General features: G+C 43.9%; 1 protein-coding gene across 3 annotated transcripts in view; it reads left to right on the top strand.

Annotated features, from left to right (window-relative positions):
• Nucleotides 1-1,726: 1,726 nt before the first annotated feature.
• Nucleotides 1,727-27,482, top strand: part of Tph2 (tryptophan hydroxylase 2) — a 104,479-nt gene continuing 78,723 nt past the window's right edge. Inside the window, exons 1-6 of one of the 3 annotated variants that reach the window (XM_052165734.1) lie at nt 1,727-1,825; nt 3,216-3,238; nt 3,726-3,849; nt 6,728-6,911; nt 7,011-7,111; nt 13,625-13,692. In XM_052165734.1, coding sequence (XP_052021694.1) covers nt 1,727-1,825; nt 3,216-3,238; nt 3,726-3,849; nt 6,728-6,911; nt 7,011-7,111; nt 13,625-13,692 — 599 coding nt within the window. Of the gene's footprint in view, nt 1,837-3,215; nt 3,239-3,677; nt 3,850-6,727; nt 6,912-7,010; nt 7,112-13,624; nt 13,693-27,482 lie in introns of all 3 variants that reach the window. The other 2 variants (XM_052165731.1, XM_052165732.1) reach the window with 2 other exon arrangements.

Here is a 27,482-nt window from a genome sequence, read left to right on the forward strand (position 1 = left end):
CCCTACACTGGGACATCAAGCATTCACAGGACCGATGACTTCCCCTCTCACTGATGTCTGAAAAGGCCGTCCTCTGTTACATGTGTAGCTGCTTCCATATATTTTTAAGTGAACAAATGTGGTTACGGTATTTAATAGACTCAATAAATACCTTAAATGAACTTTAATATTATTTAAAACATTTTATATAGTATTTTTATATAATTTATTTTGCTCATATTTTTCTCCCTTCCCAGCTCCTCGCATGCCCTTACCACTTCCTCATCCACCCTACTTTATGTTCTCTCCCTCTCCCTCTTCCTCAGAAACATATTCTAAACTGAAAACAAAAAAGATTAAAACAAAAACAAAGATCAAAATAAATGATATAAAAGATAAGACAAAAAATACCAAAACAAAATAACACACACACACACACACACACACACACAAAATGGAGTTCATTTTATGTTGGCCAACTGCTTCTGGGCATTGATCCTGTCCTAGAGCATGACTGATGTACCCAATGACGCCTGATTAGAGTAAACAGATTTTTCCTTTCTTAGCAAGTATCACTTGCAAATAGCTTCTTGGCTAGGGATAGGACTTTGTGTCATTTCCTCTCATTGGTCTGAAATGTTTGTCTGGCTTGGATTTGTGCATGCTTTCAAAGCCTCTGTGAGCTTTACTTGTTATATGTAAGTACACTGTAGCTGTCTACAGACACACCAGAAGAGGGCGACAGATCCCATTACAGATGGTTGTGAGTCACCTTGTGGTTGCTGGGGATTGAACTCAGGACCTCTGGAAGAACAGTCAGTGCTCTTTACCGCTGAGCCATCTCTCCAGCCCTTGTTTAGTTCTTTAAACACATACTCTTGATAAAGAATTTTCCATTCTTCAAAGGCTTGCCAAGATTTTCCATGACTTTCTAAAATTGGACAAGTACAAATGTAGTTTTGTCTATGCCTGTCAAATTTCTGAGTCTGATGAGGTCATAGATGGAGATCAACAGAATTGTATCAGAAAAGTGTCAAAGGAATGATGGGCCTATGAGCATTTTGTTTCCATATATTTCTTACTTAATGAAGAACATTCTAGAAGGTTAGTATTTGAGCTAAGTTCAAGCCTCAAATTTCATTAGCCCGAGTATCCCTCTACATGGAGATACCACAGGTTCTGGAAACAGATCTCTTATGAAAGCCATTGCACATACACACGTAAAATTTGCACATCATACTGTCATGCCGCAGAAAAGCCTTTCTTAAGTTATTTTCTTACTTTTCGAAAGCACAAACCACTTAAATTCATAGTTACTTAAAGACTGAGGGTAACCTTCCAATAGCAGGCTTGAGAGTTAAAATTAGACGACGGCTTTTTTGTTGTTGCAAGAAAAAAATAATAATAGCCCTGATTCATTGTTCCCCACCATCTCTTCCCAAAGAGCTACTCGACCTACGAAACAAACAAATCTCATCACGAGCCCAGATAACCCCAGGCTTCAGGCGTGTAATCTGACTGTGGCCATCAGCAACCAGAAATGAGTTTTTTCTAATCAGCGTTCCATCAGTCCCCAGTCACTCATATAAAGGAACTCAGGGAGGGGAGGAAGCGCACTGCTCTTCAGCACCAGGGCTCTGGACAGCGCCCCGAGCAGGTAGCTGCCTCTGCCCTTCCTCCTTCGTCTCTGCCAAGGCGGCCCCTCTGCTCCCCTCTGCTGCTGAGAAAGAACATTACATCGGGAGCCATGCAGCCCGCAATGATGATGTTTTCCAGTAAATACTGGGCCAGGAGAGGGTTGTCCTTGGATTCAGCGGTGCCAGAAGAGCTTCTTGGCAGCTTAACAGTGAGTATCGAGTATCTGGCAGTCTCCGGTGTTCTCTAGGGCATCCATGGTCTTAACCTCACCATATGGACACCTGCTGTAGAGTAAGCCTGCAGTTCAACTCCTGCCTCCTCAGTAGTCTTGTCTTCCTACCTCCCTCTGTCTTTCTTAGCTCTCCACTAAGGAAAAGCAGATGGGTGAGTTGCTGGGAGATAAACTTCCCTCAAATAGAAATTTCCTATGGTGAAGAATGAAAGATTATGCGAACCAATGTGCTAAATTCACTCCTTCAAAGTATAGAACTTCAAAGACCGATGAGGAAGATTTGGGGCAAAGAATTAAATACATCTCTCTGGTTTCTACTAGGTGATATTGTCTCCTATGCCCTACAGAACTGATATGTGTATTCTTGAGATTAGGTGCAGGTTTTGGAATAAAAGAGGAACCAGGGCCCTTCAAAGGTTTTCCTGTATGCCATGTCACTCCCCCTTTAAAGCTTAGTTGATGAAATAGTTACAGAAGCATTCTGCTTGTTTCAGTGTTTACAAGATTTGTGTTTGTGTGTTGTGTGTGTGTTTAAAATACTAACATTAAAGAATGGTATTTCAAAACTTACAGTTCTTGCAAAGGTTTAGATCTTAATTTTAGCAACGATTATGAGCTTTAATAAACACAGTGCTTTTGATTTGCTAGCTCGCAATAAAATACATATCCGGGGTTCTGTCATTAAAAATTTAAGGGATGCTTCACTGTTGTCCTTCCTGTTTATCAACCAATCGCAAATTCAGCTCGTCAGAGAAAAATCGGGCTAATGCCATAGCTCCAAGTGTGTCCATTCTATTTATTGCCCCACAAGTGCTGGGAAACAGCCACAGCAACGTTCTTAGCACTTTTAAAGTCAATTTGCGAAAATGAGTCCAAAATGTAAAATAGGTTTTCTAACACTCAAGCATCATGAATATTTGGATGAGGTGTTACATTGAGGAATTCTGAAGTCGTAATAAACTGCAAGAAGAAAAACACAAAGCCCCTCAGTTATGGTTAATGTATGACACTTTCCCATAAAAATGCTCCTTAGACATACGAGACCTGGGTTTTACGTGGAGAGGAGGGAGCAGATGCTGAGACTATGAAGACATTTGAGCTTCTAATGACTAAACTGTCAAATGCCAGTGCCGGCATAAGCTTCTTCTCTCCCTCAAGTCATAAATAATAAAATATCCATTCCTATTATATAAACGCAGGGAGTGAGGTTATCTTACTGCATGAAAATAAAGCCAGTAGAGAAATAGAAGGAAGACGATGGCAAATCGCTTATCACTGGGTTCCATGTAAATAGGCAGGTCTTGGTTCCCTGAGGATGCAGTAGATTGGTGTGATTATGGTACCCCACTCTTAGACAGGAAAACAGGTCTCTTTCCCCAACTCTGTATCGTATGTAACGAGTCTAAAACAGACCATCATGATCTTACATTGTCTGTCAAAGGGAGTGTTCCCAGGTTTGCTTTTCAAGATTTGCAGTGTGCTCTGATTTGCTAGACTCTGTTATTTCTGGCTTCAGCCAGGAGAACTTAATTATTACTCCAATTGTCGTGTGTGCTTCTCCTAATGGTTAGTTAGTTCTCGTTCTCCCTTCTGCCTTTCTGACTGCCTGTCCGATACGTGGCTGAAATGTAGTAGTCGCTTTCCACACTCACTTGTCCATGGAGGGAGTGTTTGGGCAGGCTGTTCTGTCACGACTTCCTCAGTGAGCAGGTGGATTCAGGCTTCCGTGCTGTGGCAACTCCACTTTGAGTTTTATGACGGGTGGGGCTTGCAGCATTTAAGAGGAATTTCTGGATAAATTAAACCATGGAAACCCCTGGGATATAAGTGACTCTTGTGCTTCTACTTTCTTGAAGCAAAATAAGGCTATCAAAAGCGAGGACAAGAAAAGCGGCAAAGAGCCCGGCAAAGGCGACGCTACAGAGAGCAGCAAGACCGCGGTTGTGTTCTCCTTGAAGAATGAAGTTGGCGGGCTGGTGAAAGCACTGAGGCTCTTCCAGGTACGCAGAACACACGTCCTTCTGTGTCCTTCTGGGGCTGTGTCCTGGTGACAGACCTGTCACCTGTTATTAAGGAATTTCTGCATCCATTTCTGGATAACATGGTTAAAGAGTCAAAGGAACCAAATGTCATGAAGTTTTAAAAAGGGAGTTTTAATGGTTGGCTAGCCGGTTCTCTTTCTCTCCTCTGCTCTGCCCAACAGTGAAATAAGCAGGTCTACATGAACTGTGATTTATTAATTCAGACTCAGCCAGTAGCAACTCTGTTAACTTGTTGCCAGGTGAAAAGCCTGTAATTCAAAAATGCAAGCTTTAAAGTGGAAAATGCAAAATACACATACAATATACACATACACATAGACAAAGCACACATACACAGAACACATACGTACACAACACACACATATATACACACATACACATTTACATATATACAAAACATACATACACACAACACACACATACACATAGACAAAACACACATACACAGCACACATATACATACACAACCCACATGTATTGACACATATACCTATATGTATTGACACATATACCTACACACACATACATATACAACACACTCACAACACACATATACATACACATACATATATGCATACACACATAACACATTCACAACACACATAGACATACACATACATATACACATATACACACCACACATACACAACACACACAACACACACAAATAATACACACATATGCACGCACACATACACACAGTGCTTCAAAATATAAAGAGTCTTTACGCTGTTTTGATTTAATAAATTTGAGCTGTATACATGTAATAAGAACATATTTGTTGCATTAAATGGGATATATAAACATGGGCACTTATTCTCATCAGCCCTACTTCATGAATGTAATCGAAGGAGTGTCTTATAGAAAGGTATGGGATAGTCCCTGGCATCAATCCTTGTTTTGCATCCTAAATTAAAAGCTTGGGCAAGAGGAAGCACAGCTCATACACCTGATGTCTTCTCCACCTGAAGCAAAAGCCTTTACGAGCTGCATTTGTTGGGAGCGACGGCTGGTCACCAGAGCTGTAAGATTAACAGTTGGGCTCTTTCTGGTGCCTTGGGCTGCTGTGTAGTCGACACACAGTTAGGGGATTTGGACCTGTGTTCTGCAGGGCTGGCTAACCGCTCTGTGCTCCTCAGTTTGATTTCCTCATTTGTAAAGTGACAATGATAATAATTCCTACCTAACTGGCTTGTTTGGATGAAGCAATTTTGTAAAATGCAGACAGGAGGTGTTATTTGTGATGCCTCGAGATGACCATAGATTGGGAATTAATCTGACTTGGAAAATGTTTCCTTGTTCCCCTTTGGCCTTGAAGAAAGGATCAGGTACCATAAACAGTGTTAATGGAAATCTAGCGTGGTATTTTACACATAATTATGCAGTGTAGGGCTGTGTCCATGCGCTGCCCGAAGGCAAGCCAATTCAATTTGACAGCTGGGTGCAGTGGAAAGAAGCCCTGGAGAAGGGGTTCACACTTTGAATTTGCACTCTGCCGTCTGCTATTCACCAGGTCTTAGCTAAACCACTTAACCCATGGGGACCTCAGTGCCCTGTCTAAAAATACCTACTCGGATTCAACCAAAATGTAAAAGCCCAAAATGGCGCAATGAATGTGGAATCTCTCGGGTCTTGAACTTAATATCGATCCCAATTTCATCATTAGGCAATTTATAAAATATAGCATGATTGCAAAGCTTAATAAAAACAGAAATAGAACATCCAGGATTGTATTGGAAACTGCGGGAGCCAGAGTGCAGTTGTCGAAGTAATGGGGCAGTGTGTGTGTACAGAGCAGAGCGCGGAGAGGAAACCTTAGGTTGCAGTTATCAAAGGAGAAAGCTGTATCAATGGGAGACTTAAAGCAGATTTTTTAGCATTAAAGTCATTGTTCTTCCCGAAACAGCTTATTACAAAGAGATTTGCAAAATGACAGCGGCAGAATATATCTCCCAGTGAAGTTGGCCGGAGGATGCTAACACAGCTCTGATGTGGTCCTATTTAGGGATTATTGTTTCTGTGTCTTGCCTCTTCACTCTTCCTGAGTTGTTTCCTTCTTTGCCTGGGAGATTCTCCTGTGTATTCTATTCCTGTTTCCATTTTCCCACTAAAGCTCAGGCTATGCCTTGATGAATATTATCCCAATCTCAGGCATTTTGCATGCCCCCCATTTGCTGCCTGTTATTTCAAACTATTTTTAAAAAATAGTTTTAAATCTTTTTATTTTTAAATTATTATTATATACAGCAGGTATGATATGTGGCCTAGAAGAATTTACAATCCTCCTGTCTCCGCTCTCCAAGTGCTGGGATTTTAAGAGCCATTATGTCTGACTCTAAATGATTGCTTTATTCTTAAACTTTATTTTTAAAGTAAGACTTTTATTGCTAAAAGATTAAGAGTTTGCATTTTGTGTTTCTCAAGAGTATGGAAATACAAATTTTAGGATATTAGTTTATGGAAATGTAATGGACAATCTAATCTCCTTGTCAATAATCACGCAGTTAGCCATGGGATGTGGGCCTCTCTGAGATGTGATGCTTACAACCAGGGTATATTTTATAGTGTCTTTTATATGCCTTCAATGTCCTTTTCTTTTTGATATGAGACAGGACAACCTATTCAGAGGCAAGACAACTTGCCTTTCTTATCGATAAAAAAAATAGTAGCCAGAAAAGTTCACATTTTTAATCAACCAAAGCATAGCAACGCCGATCACCCAGCCAATGCTCTTCTGTAGGTACTTGACACTTTACTCTTTGATAGCTGCACAAGGCAAGCATTCCATTTGTTGGGACCGGAGTGTGATGTAGAGATATTCCTCGTGTCTCCACAGGAAAAACATGTCAACATGCTTCATATTGAATCCAGGAGGTCCCGGCGGAGAAGTTCTGAAGTTGAAATCTTTGTGGACTGCGAATGTGGCAAAACAGAATTCAATGAGCTCATTCAGTCGCTGAAATTTCAGACCACCATTGTGACTCTGAACCCGCCTGAGAGCATTTGGACAGAGGAAGAAGGCACGAGTGAATTTTTTTTTCTCTTTATTGGGTGATTTATAATGTGGCGGATGTTCCAAAGGTAAATTAATATTTTCAAACCTGCACTGTTTTCAGCAGAACTAGAGGATGTGCCGTGGTTCCCTCGGAAGATCTCTGAGTTAGACAGATGCTCTCACAGAGTCCTCATGTATGGCACCGAGCTTGACGCCGATCACCCAGTAAGTGCCCATTTCACCCGCCCTCTCCTGGCTCTGCTGATTTCGGGGCCATGTGCCGTGTTCTGTGCCGTAATGCATTATTGTAGAGCAATTTCGTGTTTACCCCTCATGACCGAGAGCAGGCTTTCAGGTGATTAAGTTTCCCTGTACATGTGTTGGCAGGAAGTAGGTTAGAAAGATGGCATTCTCGCGTAGAGTTTATTTATAAAATGGTCGGGCAGAGGAGGAGACTGTACCCCTTGGAGAATATTTCTGCGGAATTAGACAGCCTAAAATATACTTGCGGATGGTGACCCTTGGAAGAACGGTGAACTGAAATTGATCACACCTCTGGGAAACCAGGGAGGACTAGACGTGATGGAGCTCGGTGAGAGAATAAAACTCTTGCCGTTTCCCCTGACTGGAGGTAGTTAAGAGCAGAGTTATGTCTTGACTTCAGTCTCAATGGAAAGGCAGAAGAGCTTTAAAATAAGGCCGTGATGGAAGAGGCATCCCTTCCCACATCTACGCTGAATCTATCTACCACCGTTCCCTCCTCTGCTCCAATAAAAGTGACCATCTTTAGAGAAATATGACACTTGGGTAAGCATTCCCCATTTTCACCCCTCCCCACTTATATCGGTTTTTATTTAACACAAGAGACCTGGAACTGCTTTATGGCCAGAATGGAGGACAGTGAAGCAAGCAGTATACACATTCATTATGAACATTCTCCCCTTCCCATGTGTGTGGGAGGATCGCAGTGGTGGATACAACCCTGAGATCTAAACAGATAGGCCATGCTTAGTGGAAGCCTACATGTCCTGAGGGTAATAATGGTCTACAAAAAAACTATTTAAATGGAGAAAATTGGAGCATATGATTGAATCACTGTACTCTGAATAGTGGTACCCAAGTCTGAGGGTAGGATTGGCAGCATCAATAGCATCTGGGACCTTGCCTTAACTAACCCATACTTCATTTTGAGGTCCACGGCAAGTTCAAAACAAACAAGATTTCACTTAAAGTAGGCATTTGGCATAATATACCAATTCAACCTAATGCAAATGTATGGGTAAGTCCAACTAAAATAAATGGTTCAACACACCTAATATTATTGTATTATTTGCTAAACGCTGAAACAATATAGACATGATGTGTTCTATTTGCAGCATAGCGTAAAAATTCACAGTAATTCCTACAACAGCGACAGAACGCTTGTTAAACAGCGGCTTTAGCCGTCGTCCACGTGCTACCTTCCCTCTCCCAGTTTCAGAAGAACTGCAGATCCGTGCAAGCTGATTTAAATGATTAGGAGGATCAAGGCTACACAGCTGCCTGCCGCTAACTTGCAGAAGGACCGTGGTGAGGTCCTTCCACCTCCGTACCCTAGGGTGCTTCAATGTAAAAAGTAGAAATAAAAATTCATACTGACCTCAAAGGGGTGTTTGAGAAGCCAAGTTAATGAAGCAAAAATAGGCAGTCTGGCAACAGGAAATGTTGAAATTCAGTAAGGAAATGCCGCATTAAGCCATCCAGATTACTACTTAGACAGTAAAGGAGTTTTTGAGAACCTCTTATGTCTAAAAGCTCCCTTAGTGACGTTTGAAACTTACTTAACCCAGAGGAAGGGTTTCAGCCGTTTGAATGGAACCTCTGTAGGGGCCACTGACCTTGCTGTGAACGAAACGCATTCCAACATGAAGAGAAAATTTTTCTGCGCTTAATTTTATTCCATTACCCCTAATTGCACCTGCTTTATGATACCTTCACTTATTTTCTGTGCAGCCACTTGAAATAATTGCAAGTACTTAGCAATCCCCTACGTCTCTTGTCATTTTTTTTTTTAAACCACATACGTTCGCTTTAGAAGCACACACCAAATATTCATTATGCAAAATTTGATACTGGCAAGTTGGGTGCTTTTCTAAGTTTTGACTTGGCATAGACGGGAGGAGTTGTCTAAGTACTTCTTATGTCTGAGAATGCGGGGGCTCTTGGCCTGGGACAGTGCAGGAAAGGCTTGGGATCTAAATCATGCTGCTTTGAGAAAGTAATAACTATATGGGCCTGTGGCTTTCAAGTTTAATAGACAAGGAAATTGCCTGGGAAATACAGACAGCGACTCCCTAGGGCACAAGAGACTGTGTTTCTTGAGAGCTCCCAGTTGGCGCTCACGCTGGGGAATAAGAGACCATGTTTTTGACTTGCTGGGGCCAAGACTGGGAGAGTTTTCCAAGGTGAGGTTGGAGGCCCACTCTTCAGACACTTTAAAAAAAAAAAAAAGAAACCCTAAGACATCCCCAAGAGCTGAGAGCGAAGGAAACTTTCCACCAACAGACTGGAAGGGAGGCTGTTTAGAAAAGGATTTTTAGAAGAGTCTGATGTGCTTCAAGTGTGAGAATTACGTTCTAACTCTTTGGAGCTTAAATCAGAACCTCTGGGGAAGTGGCCACCTTTGAAGTATTATTAGAACTCCCCGAGTGGGTTCTAATAGCACACCGGGTTTGAGCTGTTGGAGATGCTTCTTTGAGTGGCAGCATACATTAAATTGGGCGCATTAAGGTTCAGGCTAACTTTTGATTTAATTCAGGGGTAGAGTCTCTCCGGGTGCTAGGGCCACTAGATTTTTACAAATAAATATAGAAGGTTGCCTCGTAAAAGTGGAAAAATTTGTCATTTATCTGAAATTGAAATTTAACTGGGCATCTTGTATTTTTATCTGGTGTCCCATGCCTGGCTCCAGTTCAGAACGGGTTGCCAACACGGCTCCGTGTCTGGACCGACTGGGACAGCTTTGCCAGGCCACGGATGAGTCCAGGAAGCTCTGGGTCTGTCTCCCCACCCCCACCCCGCACTCACACATTTGTGTAATCACTGCTACCACTCTCGGCTAATGAGGCCTGATGAGAAAAGCTCTCTCTTGTGTCCCTGGAAAAGGTGCAGGTGTTTGCTGAGGAGGGCCTCGAGGTTCTTCTGGAAGTCCAGCAGATTAGGATGCAGTTACCATGGTGTCCGGCCTGGCAGGAAACAGGGAGCAGGTGCTGGGCTTTTCAAGGGACTCTTTCCCTGTTTTTCACAGCTTGCTCTCGTTTTGAGTCATAAACGTGCTTGGAATCCTCCACCTTTCCCAGCCCAGGTAGCCGGTTCTACCCGTGAGTGAAGAACCGCCTTTCCAGCATGAGCCTGCTACCCTCTGCAGCAGGAGACCCTTTTATTTAGGCCAAAGACCCCTTTGTAAATGTGTAACTATGGTCCCAAGCTTTGTTTCTAGACATTTTAGGTTTTAGGAGCCTGCCTAAGAGCCTTGGTTTAAACGATCTGAATTTTAAGCACAAGGGGGAGAAGAATGCTACTGACTGTGTGGGGGATTCTTCCCTGTTACAGTCTAAAGAGTGATCTGAGGTAATTTTCCTCTCCCCCCTTCCATTGTTAACTCTTTTGTTATTCCAAGAAGAAAGGTAAGTCTTCTGTTATGCCCAGCACACAGCCTTATGAAGGAAGATTTCCTGGCCTTGAACTCATTCTCTTTCAGCTAGACAAGAACTGGGCTGTTTTCTACTGAGTTTGAGTTCCTTTTGAACATCCCATCTTGCAGAAATGTTTATATTGCTACTTGGGTAGCCTAGGCCTCTGTGGGTACCTCTTAATTACCACTGATTTTTATGGTCCTTGAGGCCTACATGATTGCTTGTCTTCTGTGGTTTGTAGCCTCGGCTTCATGTTCGTTCTTGGCATACACGTAAGAAATAGACACAGTTCCCCCTAGACTTTGACAACCTGAAGAAACAGGTCCAGCAAGAATTGGCTATGTTTGCATGAAAAGAAAAGGCAAGAAGCCTATTGCCAAGAGGAGAGAGGGTTTAGTAGACCAGGAAGTCCTCTTAAAAGTCCACGTGACCGGTAAGTGGCAGGCTGGGTGTTTATTCATTTCCCAATGAATGAGGTTAGATTAAAATATATTTTATAAGCTTCAGAGTGTCTGGCTTTATGTGGAGGTCCTTGATCCATTTGGATTTGAGCTTAGTACAAGGAGACAAGGATGGATCAATTCGCATTCTTCTGCATGCTGACCTCCAGTTGAAGCAGCACCATTTGTTGAAAAGGCTATCTTTTTTCCATTGGATGTTTTCAGCCTCTTTGTCGAGGATCAAGTGGCCATAGGTGTGTGGGTTCATTTCTGGATCTTCAATCCTGTTCCATTGATCCTCCTGCCTGTCACTGTACCAATACCATGCAGTTTTTAACACTATTGCTCTGTAGTATTGCTTGAGGTCAGGGATATTGATTCCCCCAGATTTTCTTTTGTTGCTGAGAATAGTTTTAGCTATCCTGGGTTTTTTGTTGTTCCAGATGAATTTGATAATTGCTCTTTCTAACTCTGTGAAGAATTGAGTTGGGATTTTGATGGGTATTGCATTGAATCTGTATAGTGCTTTAGGCAAAATGGCCATTTTAACTGTATTGATTCTACCGATCCATGAGCATGGGAGGTTTTCCCATTTTTTTGAGGTCTTCTTCCATTTCCTTCTTCAGAGTCTTGAAGTTCTTGTCATACAGATCTTTCGCATGTTTGGTAAGAGTCACCCCAAGATACTTTATACTGTTTGTGGCTATTGTGAAGGGGGTCATTTCCCTAATTTCTTTCTCAGCCTGCTTATCCTTTGAGTATAGGAAGGCCACTGATTTGCTTGAGTTGATTTTATAACCTGCCACTTTGCTGAAGTTGTTTATCAGCTGTAGGAGCTCTCTAGTGGAGCTTTTTGGGTCACTTAGGTAGACTCTTGAGGACATCGGTACAGGGAGAAAGTTTCTGAACAGAACACCAATAGCGTATGCTCTAAGAGCAAGAATTGACAAATGGGACCTCATAAGGTTACAGAGTTTCTGTAAGGCAAAGGACACCATCAAGAGGACAGATCGGCAACCAACAAATTGGGAAAAGATCTTCACCAATCCTACATCAGATAGAGGGCTAATATCCAATATATATAAAGAACTCAAGAAGTTAGACTCCAGAAAACCGAACAACCCTATTAAAAAATGGGGTACAGAGTTAAACAAAGAATTCTCACCTGAAGAACTTCGGATGGCGGAGAAGCATCTTAAAAAATGCTCAACTTCATTAGTCATTAGGGAAATGCAAATCAAAACAACCCTAAGATTTCATCTTACACCAGTCAGAATGACTAAGATTAAAAATTCAGGAGACAGCAGGTGTTGGAGAGGGTGCGGAGAAAGAGGAACACTCCTCCACTGCTGGTGGGGTTGCAAATGGGTACAACCACTCTGGAAAGCAGTCTGGCGGTTCCTCAGAAAACTGGGCACCTCACTTCCAGAAGATCCTGCTATACCACTCCTGGGCATATACCCAGACGATTCCCCACCATGTAATAAGGATACATGCTCTACTATGTTCATAGCAGCCCTATTTATAATTGCCAGATGCTGGAAAGAACCCAGGTATCCCTCAACAGAAGAGTGGATGCAAAAAATGTGGTATATCTACACAATGGAGTACTATTCAGCCATTAGAAACAATGAATTCATGAAATTCTTAGGCAAATGGATGGAGCTAGAGAATATCATACTAAGTGAGGTAACCCAGACTCAAAAGGTGAATCATGGTATGCACTCACTAATAAGTGGTTATTAACCTAGAAAACTGGAATACCCAAAACATAATCCACACATCAAATGAGATACAAGAAGAAAGCAGGAGTGGTCCCTGGTTCTGGAAAGACTCAGTGAAACAGTATTTGGCAAAACCAGAACGGGGAACTGGGAAGGGGTGGGAGGGAGGACAGGGGAAGAGAAGGGGGCTTACGGGACTTTCGGGGAGTGGGGGGGGCTAGAAAAGGGGAAATCATTTGAAATGTAAATAAATTATATCGAATAAAAAAATATCTAATAAAAAAAAGAAAAAAAATATATTTTATAAATTATTATTTTATATTTCAGATAAAAATCTTGCAGTTTGCTGAGACATATGAGACCGAGAGGCCCTCAGTGGAATGAATGAGCACGTGATCATACAGTACAGCAAAACCTCTTTAGCCCCTGCGAATTTGGGGATCTGATAATTACTCGGAGTGACTGAGACTTTAATAAATGTTACATTTATTAGTTATTTACACGCAGCAATTAAAATGCGGTTGAACATGATCAACTGACCTGTCTTGAATGAACAGGCTAAGATTAACTGGTTACTAAGATCAATTACTTATAAATGATCCTTGGCAACAGAAAGATACTGTGCCAAATTTTCATTTGTTCTACTAAGCTGTGCTGCTTGCCTTACAAGGTAAACTCTGGCCCGAATTCCCACCCATCCCAAATCAGTAGATCCAAATTGAAAGAGGTTTTACTGTAAGCCCAGTTCTGATTGTGCCTATGTCGTCAAGTCGGTCATCTGAGGATAAGATTTACATTCGAATTGAGCTCTCAATAAACACCGCAGTGATTTTCTTTTAGGCCTTCTGCAGCTCATTTTCCGGCACTTTGGTAAATGTCTTAATCTCTTTTCTGTTTAAGGGATTTAAGGACAATGTCTATCGACAGAGGAGGAAGTATTTTGTGGATGTGGCCATGGGTTATAAATAGTAAGTACCTGCATAAGTCTTTCTTGTCGATGGCTAGTTAGGAAAAACACATGCTGTGTTAAACGGAGCTGTCTTCTCTTTAGCTCTTGCAGAAGACAGACACGAGGCGTTTTAAACACCCTCCAACATCCCAGGCTTTAAATGCCAGCACTGATGTTTGACATCTGGGTATAACTGTGAAATAATGAGCTCTGCAGGTTCCATCCCAAGTGTCACATTGACACCATTGTGTTTGCAGCTCTATTAAGGTGAGGAGCCATTTCTGTTTACTCTGCAAGGCTCGAAAAACCACACTCTGGTTTGATTTGGACTTTTCAATAACCCATTTCCGGTCTCCACTTTTTCCCCGAGACAAGGAGAGAATTAGGCAAGAACGGGCAAAGGAATCCTGCAAGCAGCCAGTGTGGAAATGAAATGTGTTTGCCTTACATGGAAAGGAAAATGCCAGACTACTTCTGGTCTGGTGGATGGAGGGGTTTAATCATCCCATAGCGGGGTTCGGAGGGAGATGGCGAGGGTCGTGCATTGTGAACGATTAGTGGTGCTGACAGGTTGAGTGTGTGACTGACCCGTGATGTAATATTTACGAGATGCTTTGCCTGGAAAAAAAAATGGAGCAAGCATTAGGCCCTGTTCTGTCTGTTCTCACTGGTATATAATCAGCAATATGAAGTGTGTCATTGGAACAAAATGTAAACTCATGCCTGGTAGGGGAAAGACTTTCCTTTTACTCTAGTTGAGACCAGTTAAGAAGCTTAACTTCTGAGGCAAAATTATCACTGCCGAGGACATAGGCTACACACCTGCTGTCCATTTGTGTTGTCCGCTTTCTTCTCTCTCTCTCTCTACCTCTTTCCTTTTGTTCTCTGCCTTCTCTCTCTCCTTTCTCTCTTTGGGTGAATACTTTGTTCATTTTAGCTTCCATTCATTCTCTGAATTGTGTCCCTCCCTATTCACAAGGAAGGCCAAGGCAACCTTCATCTGCTTCCCATTACTGTTACAAAAACTGTAATTGCCAAAACAAGACAAGAACTACCTGGCGTGTGCCTGTTGACAGCGTCAACTCTGTTCCAAGCACTGTCTTCCCCCATGCTGTGACTTTTGATGTCAACACATGACTGGCCATGGCTCAAACCCAGGTTCGTGCCCTGACATCACTTTCTAATCCTAGGTCCCGGAGTATCCCAGTCAGATAAGAAAGAGGGGACCCCGACGGACTAAATTCACTCTTCACAGAAAGCATATTGTAGCAGGCAAGAATGGATATGGGCTCCTAGACAGGCTGTCTGACTTACGGACTATCTTTATGGAATAGGATCACAGATCCTTTGAGGGAATGTCCTTCGGGTCATGCTCTGCCCAGGATATGATAAAAGTTCAAAGCCAAGCTGTCTTTTCTCTTGGAGACAATAGATGGCTAAAAACCGTTCTGGCTTCCACAGGCACTGAATGCACACGGTGCATACACTTACATGCATGCAAAATAACCATGCATATAGAGAAAAACCAAATAAATAAATGTAAAACAAAAAATAAGATATATTTCCTAATAGATGCTATGTGTAATATATTATACATACAGCTATATATGATTTAAATACAGCATTTTACGGGCATAACGACCAAAGGGATAGCTTAAATATGACTTCTCTCTTCTTGGAAGAGCCCAGACATTGGGCAAAGACAGTGTGGTGGTGATATGTCCCAAGGAGCACTGGGAACAGAAGCCTTGGCTTGAAAACGTATGTTTGCTTATATGGAGAAGAGAGCGCAAGGGTTGGGGGTAAGGTGGTCCAAGCATCAACAACGTTTGGCTTCTGTCACCTCTCATAGCTAAAGGGATGATGCTGAGCTGTGTTTGAAGTAGGACTTAGAGTCTGGAGCAGGTGAAGGTTTCGTGCTGAATGGAGAAGGAATGGTCAAAGCGGGAGCATCTCAGTTCCTTTTTTTTTTTTTTTTTTTTTTTTTTTTTGCTTTTCTCAAGACAGGGTTTCTCTGTATAGCCTTGGCTGTCCTGGAACTCACTCTGTAGACCAGGCTGGCCTCGAACTCAGAAATCTGCCTGCTTCTGCGTCCTAGAGTGCTGGAATTACAGGCATGCACCGCCACCGCCACCACCACCCGGCTCCAGGTTTCTGGAACATCTCAGGACATAGTAGTTTGAGGCTGGTGTGCTGAGCTCAGGTCCAAAGGACCCAACTCTTAAAACCACGGGTTCAAGAGACAGGACTTGGCAGGAAGGTGTGAACTCACCACTTTGTAGAGACAAGTCTTGTCAGACCCTCTGCTCTCCGAGGGACTCTCTCATCTCCTGGGGGGGGGGGAGGTCACATTATATCTGAGCATTGGTTGGCGAGGTGCAGAGCCAATCAAAGAGTGCTTACCCCAGAGATGTTGTAATCCAGAAACATCGCAACCTGCTCCTAGGACAGTGAGCAGAGGCCAGGCTATGCAGGCAGAATAACAAAGTACTTTGAAACTGGAATCAGACGGTCTGGGTTGGAGAGCTGGCACCGTTATATCCACAAGCCCCTCCGCTGCAGTGTGTTACTATCGGCAGGCCCCATCTGACAGGGCGTAGCACGGATGTAAAAAGAGGATGTGCTTGGCGCTGTGCCTGGATCCTGATCGGGGCTCAGTGTGTCAGTTGTTATTACCGTCTTCCTGCTTTTTTGCTTGCTCATTAAGAGGCTGTTGGGTAAACTGATTATTTTTGTGCTGACAACCGTTCTTTTTTTGTGGAGAGATTTCATAAAAAGGGATTATCCTCTCCCCCCCTGTTTTTATGTGTGAGAGAAGCTGTCAAGAAACTGATAACAAATTGGCAGTTGTCTTGGGTGCTTCTTGTAAATGGAGAGTGTGAAGGAGTCACTTATGAGTTGTCAAACCAGGAGAACGTGACCCCAGGACTCGTGCCAAGCAGAGAGCACAGATGTCACTTTACTACTGCAATTCCTCCTGCTAGTGTGAGCCAAGGCTTGCCTGCGCTTGAGGATAAAGGATAGCCCACTGATGTGTGTATGTGTGTGTGTGCATATGTATGTGTGTGCATGTGTGTGCATATGTGTGTATGTGCATGTGTGTATGTGTGTACATATGCATGTGTGTGCGTGTGTATGCATATGTGTACATATATATGTGTGTGCATGTGTGTGCATATGTGCATGTGTGTGCATGTGTGTGCATGTGTGCATGTGTGTGCGTGTGTGTATGTGCATATGCATGTATATATGTGTGCATATGTATTATATGTGTGCATGTTTGTGCATGTGTGTGCATATGTGTATGTACATGTATGTGCATGTGTGTGTGTGTGTGGGTGTGTGTGTGTGGGTGTGTGGGCTTACAGGTTCACTCTCTTGGGCTCCCACAGCTATTACAGCTGGGTGGAGGCGAGGCACACATTCCAACAAGTTCCAAATGGGCCTTGACTCTTCTGCTGTTTGCCGGGCAGCAAGTGAGGTTCCTTTTTTTTTGGTTTACAGAAAATGAAGACGCAGTTCCTCATTGAGCTAGGTGGGTTTGGGTGCTGGCGACTGTGTGAGTGAACAGTGACGAAATGTGCTAATGCTTGGCTTACTTAAACCGAGCTCATTTCAGTGTCCTTTGGCTGGATTTGGCAAACCCAAACCGGGAGTGCAGGTCTGAAGGTCAGACGATTTGAAATTAGGGGAGTCTTGACAGGTCAGCATAAGAGGTACGTGACAAGTGTTTGATGCCACAGTTAGGACCATTGGGGGTGGGTGGAGATGAGGAAATACTGTAGGCTGCGGGGGGCAGGGAGGAGGGCATTGTTTCAAGCTGACTGAAGGCAAAAAGGAAAAGTACATGAGCGTGATTCAGAGCATTGCCTTGTAGCTCATGAAACACACATGCACACACGATTATAACTTATCAATATTCAATGAAAAGTATAAATAGGGGCTGCCTGACACCGAGAGGACAATTTGCTGTTGGTGATTAGGTGAGGACTTCCTGGTCCCTGGAGAGCACCGCTAGGTGCATGGTCGGAGACATCGAAAGGGATGGAGTACAGTGTATTAAGGCTGTTGAAGGAATCACACGTTGTAGCCGATTTGATGGGTCTCAAGGTAAGATAGAGAAATGACATACAGAATAATATGTATTGAAACCACAGCCAGGAAGCCCTCTAGGGGATTTGTGTTGAATACTGTATTTTTTTTTTTTTAATGGTAGTCTTGAAAGGATAAAACAGGGCGGGGGGAGAATCAACACAGGCAGAGACAAATGAAAAAATTCCACTCTATGATGAAAAACAGCAGGCTCAAAGTCCATACTGCTGAGAACTCCAAAGAGGTGAGACTGCGGCAAAGCGCCTGCGTGCTGAGAGCCACCGACAGATGCCGCTCAGGCACAGCTCTGATTGACAGTGCAGATGAGAACCTTGATTGATTACCCAGAGGCCCTCGGCCGCCTGCAGCCAGGCCCCTCTGCTCAGGGTCTGCAAGGCGTAATTGCCTCCCCAATAACAGCATAGGAATCGGTCCTTAGTGCAAGTGTTATTACTCACGGCAGACCTGAGAATGAACACCCACCAGCCCGGGGAGGACAACGCACTAACTAACTAACTAACCTCTGACATGCAGATCACATCCTGTCTCTAAACGGGATGTGTGTGTGTGTGTGTGTGTCTCAGTGACGGGACACATAGGCTTGTACTTCCAGGGAAATGGAGGTGTGTGTAGGGGGAGGGCAGATGACACGTGGAGGAAGAGAAAAAGAAGTGGTGGCTTTGTTGGGACAGCTTCCAGGGAGTGTGAAGCGCCAGGTTTTCTGTCCCGAGCACCTTCACACACACACACACACACACACACACACACACACACACACACAGTTTGTTTGTTTGTTTGTTTTGTTTTTTTCTGTTTTTTTTTTGTTTTTTTGTTTTTTGTATTTTGGTTTTAGAGACAGGATTTCTCTGTGTAGCCCTGGCTATCCTGAAACCCACTCTGTAGACCAGGCTGGCCTCGAACTCAGAAATCCACCTGCCTCTGCCTCCTAAGTGCTGGGATTAAAGGCTTGTGCCACCACCGCCCGACTGCACCTTCATATTTTAACCTAGCTACATTTTTACACTGAATTGTTGGGGAGTGAGATTGGGGGAGAAATCAGGAATACAGTTTTTTATTTAAATCAACCAGCAAATACCCCCTCCCCCCTTCCCCCTCCCCCTCCTCCCTCCCCCTCCCCCCAGGCTGCTTTAATGACTACTCTTCAACAACGTGCATGCATATTTAATTAAATCATATTTTTGGTGGGGTGGTGGTAGTTATTTCAATTTTATTCTCTCGGAAGAAGGCCTCAAGCTCTGACTTTAATTATATCGCTGTTGTTTGTTTAACTTCATTTCCAACTGTAAGTCGAATGCTGCCTCGGCGTAAATGTGATTTCTCCTGGTTGAAATTAAGGAGCCGCAGAAGGAGTTCTCAGGCTGTTCTGTTTTTTTTAGCACCCCCCATCCCAGGCACACTCCAGGAATCTGAGAAGTAAATTGGTGGACAGCTGATGTCCCCAGGTACGGTTAGAAGGAGAGTCTCGGCAAGTCACAATTCCAGGCTTCATTTAGGGTTGGAACCCCTGCCCTACTTCCCAGGAAGACTCTTGGTAGCAAATTTGGGGACCCACCTGATTTCTTCTTCTCTCTTCTTTTTTCTTTCCCTACCCTTCCCTTCCCTTCCCTTCCAAGACAGGGTTTCTCTGTGTAGCCCAGGCTGTCCTGGAACTCACTCTGTAGACCAGGCTGGCCTCTGCCTCCCAAGTGTTGGGATTAAAGGCATGTGCCACCACTGCCCAGCTTATTTCTTCTGTTCTTTTCTCTTCTCCTTTTTCCTTTCCCTCCCTCCCTCCCTTCCTTCCTCCCTCCGTTCCTTCTTTCTTCTTCTGTGTCGGGGTCTCTCTGTGTGGCTCCGGCTGTCCTGGAACTCTCTCTGTAAACCAGGCTGGCCTCCAACTCACAGAACTCTGTCTGCCTCTGCCTTCTGAATGTCCGGGACTAAAGATGTGTGCCACCACCGCCTAATTTCTTAGGCAAAAGAAAACACCCTTTGATTCTCTTCTTGGAGTACTTTGAGTAAATAAGACAATCGGGGTGGGGGGGGCATTGCTGTATAATGTACCCCATAGTTGTAATAGTCTGAGAGTCCAACCAGGGTCACAGGACTTACGCAGACCTGCACTGCGCTGTAGGCGATGGCTCTGTCGCACCTTTTCTTTTTCCGATCTGAGAGGGAATCGCGGCTTTACCGTTTACCTCTTGACTGGTCAGGACGCATTGGTTATATTTTTCTCAATTTCCTTTCTGCAGAATGGTACTTAGGAAATCCACACAAGGACGTGCGGGCACTAGTTTCTCACTCCAACAATGAGACCTTTTGTCGGCCTCGGGGGGGGGGGGGGGGGTTCCAAACTCGTATATCCTGTTGCTTGCTGGCTTTCTCTATGACTGTCAACTAAGGTTTTCTCTGCCTTGACTTCTGTTTGATTTTGAATCTGTATTGTTGCTATATTTTTAAATTTCTGCATGCCAGTTTTCCCCCTAAATTGAGCAGTTCAAAACCACAGACATTTGTTGTTACACACAAAGTGTGAGTACCAAGAACCAGGGAGTGACTTAGCAGGGGTGGTTTTAATAGTTAAGACATCCGGAGGCCCGGCGGGACAGGAGGCTCTGCTTCCAGCATGGTTACTATAGGGCAGTTGGCTGGAGGTCTCAGTTTTCTTGCAATGTAACCTGTCCAATGGGTTACCTGAACATCTTCATGATATTACAGGGGACAGCCCTCAAATCAAGTGCTCCAAGTGAGAAAAAAAGTCAGAGTGTGCAATGTCTTAAAATCATTATTATTATTATTGTTATTATTATTATTATTATTTAGACTGGCAGGGTCTCACAAAGGCCAGGTTAGCCTTGAACTCACTATGTAGCTAAGGGTGACATTTTTCTTTAATTAGAAAAATGTAAATTATGCTTATTTTGTGTGTAACTGTGCTATATGTACATGGTTATTTTGCATGGTGTAGATGTGCTGTGGTATATGTACAGAGGTCAGAGGTTAACTCATAGGAATCGGTTCGCTCCTTCTACTACCTTGATCTCAGGGACCAAGGTCAGCTTGTCTGGCTTGATAACAAGTGTTCTATTCTGGCCTTGAGATTCTGAACCTCCTGCTGCCACCTCTCTGGGATTATGGGCACATATTGACATGCTTTCTGGGGACAAAAGTTAAGAGTGCGGGCTACTGGGTGAGCCTGAACCAGCTGAGCTGTATCCCAGTTCCATGATGTCTTTTATAATCTAGTCTGGGGAGTGATATATCTTTCTGGCAAGATTCTTTTAGATTCACAGATCAATCTTGAAAACAGAAGGGCTAAGGGTCAGGTCCTTTGGGGGACCATTTTGGGTGTTGTTATCAAATACATTTATCTTACCATCCATTTCTTCAGGACCCCTCAGTAGTGGCTCTACTATGGTGAGTATTAATGTGAGTGTGATTAGAAGGCTCTGTGGGTAGAAGGAACCCCGGAGTGTGTTGGAACATGTAGACTTTGGAGTTTGTTGGAACCCCATTTGAATTCCCACCCAACACTTAAAAGTACTGTGGCCATGAGCAGGGATTATCTTAAAAATTGGGTCCTGAGGGGCTAGAGAGATGCTTAGTGGTTAAGAGCCCTGGCTGTTCTTCCAGAGGTCCTGAATTCCCAGCAACCATCTATAATGGGATCTGATGCCCTCTTTTGGCATTTAGGTGTACATGCAGATAGAGCACTTGTAAACATACAATAAATAAATCTTTAAAAAAACTGGGTGCCAGAACTCTGGGAAGCAGAGGCAGGCAGATTTCTGAGTTTGAGGTCAGCCTGGTCTATAGAGAGAGTTCCAGGACAGCCAGGGCTATACAGAGAAACCCTGTCTTGAAAAAACAAAATCCAAAAAACCAAACCAAACCAAATAAAACCAAAAAAAAAAAAAAAAACCCAAACAAAAATATTAATTGTAAACAGGGTTCAAGGGATATTGGATTCATGATAAATAATATCACTATTTATTATTAGTACTGTTGTCATGTGTTAAATTACTAATAGTTTCTTGATTCCCTGTCATCAAGCGGAAGGCTCATCTAAAATGACCTTTTTGAAGTGGTTGAAGCAAGGACTTTCAGCTTCTAGCTTCCCTAGATTGTTGGAGCTTGCTTTTTTAAACAAACAAACAAACCAACAAACCCCATTCGTATGTTGAAACAGTTTGTGGTTTCTTGTGCCACGTACAATTTGCTTCTTCAATATGTACTTCAATAAGTACTGAGCCTTGTAACTCTAGGGTTGTGAGTGAAAGCTAGGTTAAGGTGGGAGGCTTTGGCTCGGGACTGACAGCACTGTGCTCCTTACTGTCTGGGTAATGATGGGAAGATGCTCTTTAGAGTTGGTTTCTTGGCTACGCACTCGGGAATCCTCAGCTTCCTCTTCTTCAGTTCGCCGCAAGTGCTGGGCACTGTGTCAGGCAGGTCCACTCATAGTCCGCCATGTAACCTGTAAGCAGCATCTGAGGTACATGCCATCATTACATTCTCATGAAGAGGAGGGGACTCAGGTTCAGAGACATCAAGCTACTTACTAACGGTGAAATCATCTCACCCTATCAAGCACCAGTCACGGATGTTTTAATTCGTCAGAACAGAGCGCTAAATCGAATAGAAGAACTGACAGTGTTAGCAGTACTGACTGCCTGGAATGGCTTCTTTGAAGGGTCAGTGTAGCGGTAATGGGCGATTCCGCCTTGGCTCCCCGTGGGTTGATCTCCCTGAGCATCTGCCCAGGAACTATCTGGATTCGCGAATGGAACACACACACACACACACACACACACACACACACACACACACCCCAGTTAATCTTCAAATGCCTTGGCTATCTCAAAGTCTGGGCAGTTCTAATCCTCCCCGTGGCCAGCACACATTTCCGTCCTGTAATCCTGTCTTAACTCTCTCTAATTCTACATTTTATCTTTTCGCTCTGGCTCCTTCCGGGCGGCTCTCTCTCTAGTCTTTAGTATCCAAGAAGCTTCTGGGCAGCCCTTTTGGGGAGGTCTCCTTCCTTCTCACCTACATTTCGGATGATCTTCTGTCTGCAGTTCTAAACCTGACCTGTCTCCGAATCATCACGATTCTCCACCCCCTTTTATCAGTTCTTAGACTGCGCAAATCTAAAGGCCCCGCCCCGACTCCCTCTGTCCAGCCATTGGCTGTATGGTAATTTTTTATTACCAGCCAGAGCCAAATCCCCGCAGGCTTCCTTTAGCCTATGTGCTGGACACTGCAAACAGGCTTTTTTTTTTTTCCTTTTTCTTTTTGGTAACACAATTAGCAAGAGAACAGCAGCTGCTACAGGTCAGCCCTCTTGGGGGAGTGTTTTGTAGAATTTAAATGTCTATCTTTGCCCAGCAGGTCACAGCTACCCTCCCTCCCTTTCATTTTGTTCTGAAGTGTCTGTGGCAACTTCCACTTGACCTAGGTACTGTGTTGAAAAATAGCATCAAGAGAAACGAGTGATCTGGCATTTAAAAAAGCAATTCTCCTCTTTATGGAAGTCTCAGCGTAGGTGAAACACACAGTTCTTGTCAGAATTTAATTCACTTGAAGTTTTATGCAGTCAGGATTCCAATCAGCCCTGGGTGACTTCATGGTCTGTCTTAGGCCGTTGGGGGGACAACTATCTGGTCTAGTCCATGAGCCAACCCTGTGAAGTGATTTTCCTCATGTACCTTACATTGTGAGGCAACATCCAACCCACAAGGGAACGGATAGAAAGAAGACCAGCTGGGCTGAGGCTTCAGAATCAACTGCCAGGATTTATCACTTTTTTTTCCTTCCCTAGTTGTTCGATTTATTTCATGATTTTCTTGGTTTATCAAGTGGCACTCTTTGTGAGTTGCTCTGCACCTCAGCACTCTGTAAAATGGAGACCTTAAAACAACACCAAATGCAGTGGTGAAAACTACAGTCACCAGCCCGGCAGGCCCATTGAATTTAGGCGAGCCTGGGCACAGGGCACACAGCAACCCTGTTGGATTGAGGAGGGGGACGTTTCTCGTTTTGTCTGTGTTTTGTCGATTCTAACCTCCTATCCAGAGCACAGGAGAGGGGGACTTTCACTACTCCTCATCCTTACCTGTACCACCAAATACTAACAGATGCCAAGACGAAGCTCAGTAACGTGCAGGCAGGTGTGAGCATTTGAACAGATGCGCGAACACAGAGGGATGTTTTTCTAGGACCCACAGACTGGGATTTCCAAGCCCCTTTCCCGTCTCTCCTTTCCCATCTCGGGTCTTTGGAATCTTCTCATTCGCTGCACAGTTCAGCAGGGGGCAGTCAATAGTTTCTAAAGGAAAGACAATCTGAAGGCAAAGAAAGATTAGTCTCTAGGCCTGGAGCGGAGTTTCTTTGGGGTCTGGGGTTTTTCCTTCCAGGTGGCCCTGACAGTTTAACAATGTGTTTGAACTAGAGAATTACTGAAGCCGAGTCTTTTCCTGCGAGGCGTCTGAAATTATCACAACGTGTGGGAGCAAAATAAGCGGGGTGGCTCCACCTCTCTACCCTTTGCAGAAATTTCAGTTGACCCTTAGCATTCTTCATTTCACTCAAGAAGGGGCTTGATTAATGGGGCTGCTCCATGTTTCAGAACATAGCTTAAAGGAATACATTACCAACTGGAGTCACGGGTGCCACCGTACCTACTTTTAGATAGGCGAATCTTAATTAGAAACGAGGAATAGGAGATGGGAAGAAAGGAAGGGGGGGGGCTAAGCTTTCTTCACACAGACCTGCCTTGATTTGGGGGTCGAAAGTTTTAATATTTAAGCGATGATGTTCTCTGTAAGTTCTACTGGCAGATGGCCACCCTGATGAACAGTGGGCTATTGGATATGAGAAATTTTTACCTTTTTTTTTTTTTTTGAAGAGTCACCTTAGGAGCAAATATGTGTTGTTCCTTCCCGGCCTGGGCTAATTTTATCTTTTCCCATTATCCTTCATTGATTTGCTTTCCCAGGTTTTGAATGAAACTGAGATAGATGTGTCTGTTTGGGCCCTCTTTGCCTCCTGCCTAAACACCAGTTGTTGATGCTTTAATTTCTCTGAAATGGAGCGGTAAATTGAAAAGTGGAACCAACCCAAATATTTGTAGTTCTGGGGTCATTTCCCTGATGACAAGGCTCGTTCGGAGGGAGGGTCACATTAGAGGCTCAAGAATGCTTCCTTCAAAGAATCTAAATGTCTCTGCCCACCAGGCCACTCCTCTCTGGTTTTTTTTTTTTTTTTTTTTCCTTTTAAAACTGCATCATGACTTCCATTTGGCTTAAGCAGTACCTTGCACTGCCCGAGAGGAGCCATGCAAGCAAACGACCTGGACTTTTAAGCTCTCCAGGGCACTGGGTGTGAAAGGTCTGTCCTTTACAGCTGGCTCAGCCTATTTCAGACGCACAGCTCCTGCAAGTATTTAAATGACGCTAGGCTTCATGGGAGAATCACTTTCATGCCAAATACTTCCCACTACCTGACGTTTAGCTAAATGACTAAAAAGGAAAGGGGCCTGAGAATTGCAAGGAAAGACAAAAGAGGAGATTGATTTGGAGAAAGGTTTTGCTTTTCCATTTTTCTGGGGTTGGGGGGAGAGGGCTTGGGGGGTTTTAGGTGTGTGTGAATGAATGCCTCAGTGGGTTGTTGTCTGATTATAGCATGGCTCCCTCAGCTGTGGAAAACATTAACTCAGTGTGGCCCTGTATCGCTCACCGACAGGGACAGAGGCTGCACCAGATTCTAATGTGTTTCGCAGAGAAAGAGGCAGGGATATTTTTACTTTAAAATGATTTCTGTGAACACGGAGGATTCAAATTACTTCCAGCAGTCGTGTCCAAGAGTTGAAAGGATTTATATGGAATGGGGCTGTTTTGTTATCTCCAGACCTATTGCCAACCCTGCAGGGAAGTGATGAAATTTCATTCCCTTTATATACCTGGAGCGAGAGGGAGAGTCAGCGAGCTACCCTGAGAATCTGTCAGGTACTAGGCAATGGTTCCTGTGCTTTCAAACTGTTTTGTGTCCAGTCTTCAGTTTTGCAATTGTGGAAACAGAAAGCCAACGCTCGATTCTGGGAACATATTGGATATTCGCCTTGCACTGATGTTTGTTGATTAAAAGAGGTCTTCAGGTTGATGTTTGTTGATTAAAAGAGGTGTGGCACCAACACTGGACAGCATACAACTGTCTTTGACTCCAGTTCCAGGGGATTTGATTCCCTCTTCTGCCCGTACACACACCTGTATATGTATGTATACATATACTCAGGAACACACACATGCATAAAATAATAAATCTGAGGAAAGAGTGACTCTTGGGGCTGGTGATGCAGCTCAGTGGGTAGGGTGCTGACTCGCTATTTACAGAGCCCCAGCACCATAAAACTGCATGTCCTAAAAGGAAGGAGAAGGATCAGAAGCTTAAATTCATCCTTAGTTAGAGAAGTCCACTGGTCTCGACTACACGAGACCCTGGGAGAAGGAGGGGGGAGGAGGGGGAGGGGGAGGGAAAAGGGAAGGGGGAGAGGGAAAGGGGAAGGGGAGAGGGAGGAGAGGAAGGAGAGAGGGAGAAGGAGGAGAGGGAGGGGGAGGGGAAGAGGGGAGGTGGAGGAGAGGAAGGAGAGAGGGAGAAGGAGGAGAGGGAGGGGGAGGGGAAGAGAGGGGGAGGAGAGGGGAGGAGAGGGGAGGGGGGAGGAGAAGAAGGAGAGAGGGAGAAGGAGTAGAGGGAGGGGAGTGGGAAGGGGAGGAGAGGGGAAGGGGGGAGGGGGAAGGGGAGGATGAGATTATAAGAACTGGCTTTGACACACATGAACTGATTGGCCACACTTTTCTCAACCATATAATGGGGCTATTAATAGTTTGCTGTAAAATGAGCATAGTTCTAAATAACGAGCTGCCTTATTTATTGTTACTGTTTCAGTCAAATGATGGGCAATTGCTGTTACAAACTTGGTTAAGGCTTTGAAATAGCAAATTAACCCTTCTCCTTCATCCGCTACTGAAAGGGACATGGCCACAAGTCAGCAGCATTAATTTTTTTTTTTTTTGTTAGTCTGGTTATGAGACGAACCAGATTGAAATTAGAGCTCTGAGGACATCTAGCTCTGGGCATCTTTATTTGAGTGGCCCGAGGTGGTTACCTGTTGTTGGTGACTTGGGAATTTAGATCTTTTCTGTGTTGGGATTTTGAGCATAACTTCTGGATGCAGCTGTGCATGGGCGTATTGATGGGTGCCAAGCCCATAGCACCATGCTAGAGTGTGCAGATGGAAATCTCTCCTCTGTAATGTGAAGAGGGCCTTCTACAAGGTCAGAAAATGTCAAGAAACCCTGTCCTATGGGACACAGGATGAATGAAACACACAATTTCCAGGAGTTAAATCTTCCTTCTCCCCAGGCCCCTCAGGTGAAGTGGTTTATTTTCATTATGTCTCTTGTAAACGGAAGCACCAATATTAACAACGTGAACAAAACAAAACCAACAATTTTTTTTTGCTCCAATATAAAAGTTCCTTAGGGCCCATAGACTCATTTATGAAAATTCATGTGCGCGAAACCCATTTGCAAAAGCAAATAAAATACGTGATCACAAATGCTCCTTACCTGACTGGCCTAAGGGGGCAGTTTGAAAACGTCTGTGCCGTTATGTGTATTCTCTGGTGTGGCTTAGCAGTTATGTGCCCCCCGCCCCCGTCCC

Source organism: Apodemus sylvaticus, chromosome 20 (assembly GCF_947179515.1).
Source record: "Apodemus sylvaticus chromosome 20, mApoSyl1.1, whole genome shotgun sequence".
In the NCBI taxonomy this organism is placed as follows: Eukaryota; Metazoa; Chordata; class Mammalia; order Rodentia; family Muridae; genus Apodemus; species Apodemus sylvaticus.